The sequence below is a fragment of the Choloepus didactylus genome, chromosome 11, assembly GCF_015220235.1.
Source record: "Choloepus didactylus isolate mChoDid1 chromosome 11, mChoDid1.pri, whole genome shotgun sequence".
NCBI lineage: Eukaryota > Metazoa > Chordata > Mammalia > Pilosa > Megalonychidae > Choloepus > Choloepus didactylus.
Window position 1 is genome coordinate 12,255,760 of NC_051317.1, and position 4,011 is coordinate 12,259,770.

General features: G+C 43.4%; 1 protein-coding gene across 1 annotated transcript; it reads right to left on the minus strand.

Moving 5' to 3' along the window:
• Nucleotides 1-1,386: 1,386 nt before the first annotated feature.
• LOC119506386 (cell cycle control protein 50A-like) lies at nucleotides 1,387-3,360 on the minus strand. The gene has a single exon (XM_037799419.1). The coding sequence runs from the start codon at nucleotides 3,125-3,127 to the stop codon at nucleotides 2,042-2,044; it is 1,086 nt and encodes a 361-aa protein (XP_037655347.1). The 5' UTR covers nucleotides 3,128-3,360; the 3' UTR covers nucleotides 1,387-2,041.
• Nucleotides 3,361-4,011: the final 651 nt, after the last annotated feature.

The window sequence follows — 4,011 nt, forward strand, 5'->3', positions numbered from 1 at the left end:
TTTTGCGAGATCTTTATAGACGGAGCCATTGCCGGTCTGGACTGGAGGAGACAGACAAGGAAAAAATTAAAGGAAAAATCTCTTCAAAGACAGAGCCATGGAGGTTGAGGTCTGGAGTCAAGAGGTTTAGGGCTGGGAGAGCGGAGCAGCCCACATGCATGGAAAGAGTGAGTTTGCCCTGGAGGTCGAGGGCGGGCTTTCCACCTCGATGCTCTGGAAGAGTTTTGCCACCTCAGGTCCCAAAGAGGTTGGAGCACATTCCCAGGGAATTGGGGAGAGCCTGGCTGCCACCACACTGTTCTGAAGGGGTTGAGTGTGTGCCCCGGAGATGGAAGGGAATCCGGGAGCTGCCCCGATGTTTGAGGAGGGTGGGGCCGAGAAGGTGGTCTCCCCAATGTGTGGGTATGTTGGAGCACTCACCTAAGCGTTTGGAGAGGAAAGGGCTGCCGAAAAGGCCCTTAGGAAGAGTTAGGCTCCCACTCTCTCAAGCCCCAAGGATGCAACGTTGTTCTGTTAATGACTCTCAGACCTTGAAATCTAATGGAGTTTGTCCTGCAGGTTTTAAGAACTGTTTTGGTCCTGTTAACCCTGTTTTCCTTACTGTTTCTCCTTATGGCAATGGAAATGTTTATCCTATGAATGTCCCTCCTTTGTATATTGGAAGCATATAACTTGTTCTAAGTCCACAGATCCAAGCTAAAGGAAAAGTTTGCCTTAGGACTGACCACGCCTATATTTGAGTTTGATGGGATTTTGTACTTAACTATTGTTACTGAAATGATTTAAGTTTCTGTGGTATTGTGGGATGAATGTATTTTGTATTTGGAAAGATAATGTCATTTTGGGGTCCAGGGGGTGGAATGTGCCGGTTTGAATGTATTGTGTCCCCCAAATGCCATTATCTTTGTGGTCTTCTGGGACAGACGTTTTGGTGCTGGTTAGATTTGCTTGGAATGTGCCCCACCCAGCTGTGGGTGGTGACTTTGGTGGGATACTCCCATAGAGGTGTGGCCCCACCCATTCAGGGTGGGCCTTGATCAGTGGAGCCATATAAAACATGCTGACTCAAAGAGACTGAATGCAGTGCAGCTGTGAGTGATGTTATTTGAAGAGGAGCAAGCTTGCTAGAGAGGAATGTCCTGGGAGAAGCCATTTTGAAACCAGAACTTTGGAGCAGACGCCAGCCACGTGCCTTCCCAGCTAACAGAGGTTTTCCGGATGCCATTTGCCATCCTCCAGTGAAGGTACCTGATTACTGATGTGTTACCTTGGACACTTTATGGCCTTAAGACTGTAACTGTATAGCCAAATAAACCTCCTTTTTATAAAAGCCAGTCCATCTCTGGTGTTTTGCATTCCGCAGCATTAGCAAACTAAAACATTCTCCTACCTGGGACCTCTACCTGATCTCTCAGACATGACCCATTAATTCCTATGCCAGACATGGTAAACATGTCCTTTGAAATCAAAGCTAAGCTTGACAAAGAACTATACTGTATAAACTGAATATATGAACCACCTCTACAAAGATGGTACTTTAAGCCTTTACACGTGACACATGAAAATGATGAAGTGTTTTATTTAAATTTGGTCATTCTTCATCTTTCTGTAACTCTGAAACCTGAAAGGTTAGAAAGTCATTTTACTCATACATCTTGCAATCCCTTTCTTCACACAATAGGCAAACATATACAGCATCAATATAATATCAACACAGCATAAACATTTAAGCAGTGGATGCATTTCACATGAAAAGAGGTTCTATGCATCATGTGGCCTATCCCAATAAAAGCAAACATTAGAATGCCATTTCAGCAGTTACAATGTTGATATGATCAATATAGCTAATTTGTTTTATACCTGTCATGTATTTTCATAAGTCATCCATAGGAAGAAGCAAAGGACAAAGATTGTTTTAAAAAAAAAATGTTACATGCCAACTTCAAAAATGACATACTAACCAGACATTAGCATTCAAAAGCTAGGTTGAATAGGACTGGCCTTGATGCACATGCAGAAGATTCGTTTTCAGAATATAAAATTAAATGGTAATGTCAGCAGTATTACTACTGTTTCTATATTTATGATTAATTACTAGTAGTACAACTCCCATAAGGAAAGAGATGGATCCAACAGTGATGTAAGCAATCCCCAAAAACGGATTTTTTCCTCCCATCCATGAAATAGTGCTCAAGATCATCCGTTTTCGTCCATCAAAAGAATGTACAGGGTAATTGTATGTGATATTCAAATAGTATCGTCCAGCTGGTAAAGTTGGATGTAAATCACTATCCCGTTCTATAAGACGATATAACTTACGAAAAGTAGGTAACGCTGCAGTACGCATCCAAACAATAAAATCCTCATTTATAAACCCATTATTATCTGAGTCAGAATCCAGCATATATACTGGTTTAAGCCAGTTTACTGGCTTTGTTGTACCTTTAAATCGTTCTTCTAGGCTTTCTCTTCCAGGAGGATTTCTGAATTTCACATTTTTATCTGTCCACCAAGCAATACCTTTCTTTTTCAAAAGAATAGGCTTAGGTTCAGATTCATTGCCAACCAGAAACAATTCTAATGTATCATTAAACATGCTGTTGGCAATAGCTCCACAAGGACCAATTGGTTTGTCTTCATTTCTTCGGTAAGGCTCACATTCCTTACTGGGATTAAGTAAAGCACTAGAATCTCCATTTAGTTGACTATCATCTCGAGATTTCACATAACGACGATGGTTTTGGTAGAAATTAGACAGTCCATAATACATAAACACATTGCCCTCAAATGGGTGTTCCAGTGTGAAGTTAATGGCACAAATACAAGGTGTGATATCCGGAGACAAACATTTATTGCAGGGACTGGAAGGCTCTGTTCCGGTATAATCAATCTCGATCTCGCGGATGTTGTTGGAGGTAACGAAGATGCCGATACCAATGGGGATGAAGATGAGGCCGATGATGAAGAACGTAGGTAGCACCGTGCCCGCTGTAAGGATGGGCTGCCAGGCGGGCAACCGTTCCTGTTTGAAGGCCGTGTTATCCGGTCTCCGGTTCTTAGCCGTGACCCCGGGAGCACCCGGGGGCCCACCGTCCACTTCATCCTTAGGGTTACAGTTCATCGCCATCGACCCCCAGAGAGCAGCTCCGCGACGCGCAGGTGGATCGCCTAGGGCACGCGCCTGCCAATCCTGACAACAGACGCGCAGTTGCCGCCGCCGCCTCCCACCTCCACCTCCGCTGAAGAGGCGGAAGACGCGGGACACCCTTCCGCAGGCGGCCGTTGACCGGAAGTGAGAGTCGGCTGAGGATGCCAGGGGGTGGGTGAGAGGAAGGAGGGAGAAGAGTGAGGGACAAGGGGAGGGGATGGGGAGGAAGGTAGAAGGGGGAGGGAAAAGGCGGTCGCACCCTGATCATCTGCCCTGTGACGACAAAGTGAGGGCTGTGTAGTACTTTTATAGCAGTCTGGTAAATTAAAACACTAGTTGATCTGTTTCTCTAAATCCCACTTTAAAACAATCAATCCAGAACTGATAACCACTTCCCTAGAACCTTCTAGGGAACCCCACCCTTCCAAAGGACTTCTCTTCTCCAGCACATTCCACAACTCCTGGGAACGATATGATTCCTCTGGGGGGTGGCTTGTGCCTGGTAGTTTGGGCTAATTAGACTTCAATGCCCCCAAGAAAATTCCAGGACTTTTTTTAAGGCAACAAAACAAAGTCTGGGTGATTCAAAGACTAATCACATTCAATGGTCTCTTAACACTTCCTATTTCTCATCTACTACTCTGTGAAATAAAAATTATTTACTTTCCTACATTCCAGGCACTGCAAATTTTTAATAAGAAAAAAATAGATTCTATTATTTTGCAGTTTTTTAACTAAGGAAGGGATTTAGCTTTTTCATTTTCACTCTTACATATTAAAAGGAATACATGTTTAATTTAGAAGAAAAATGCCTCGAATATAAAGCACAAATAAAAATAAAATTACCAGAAATTCTACTACCA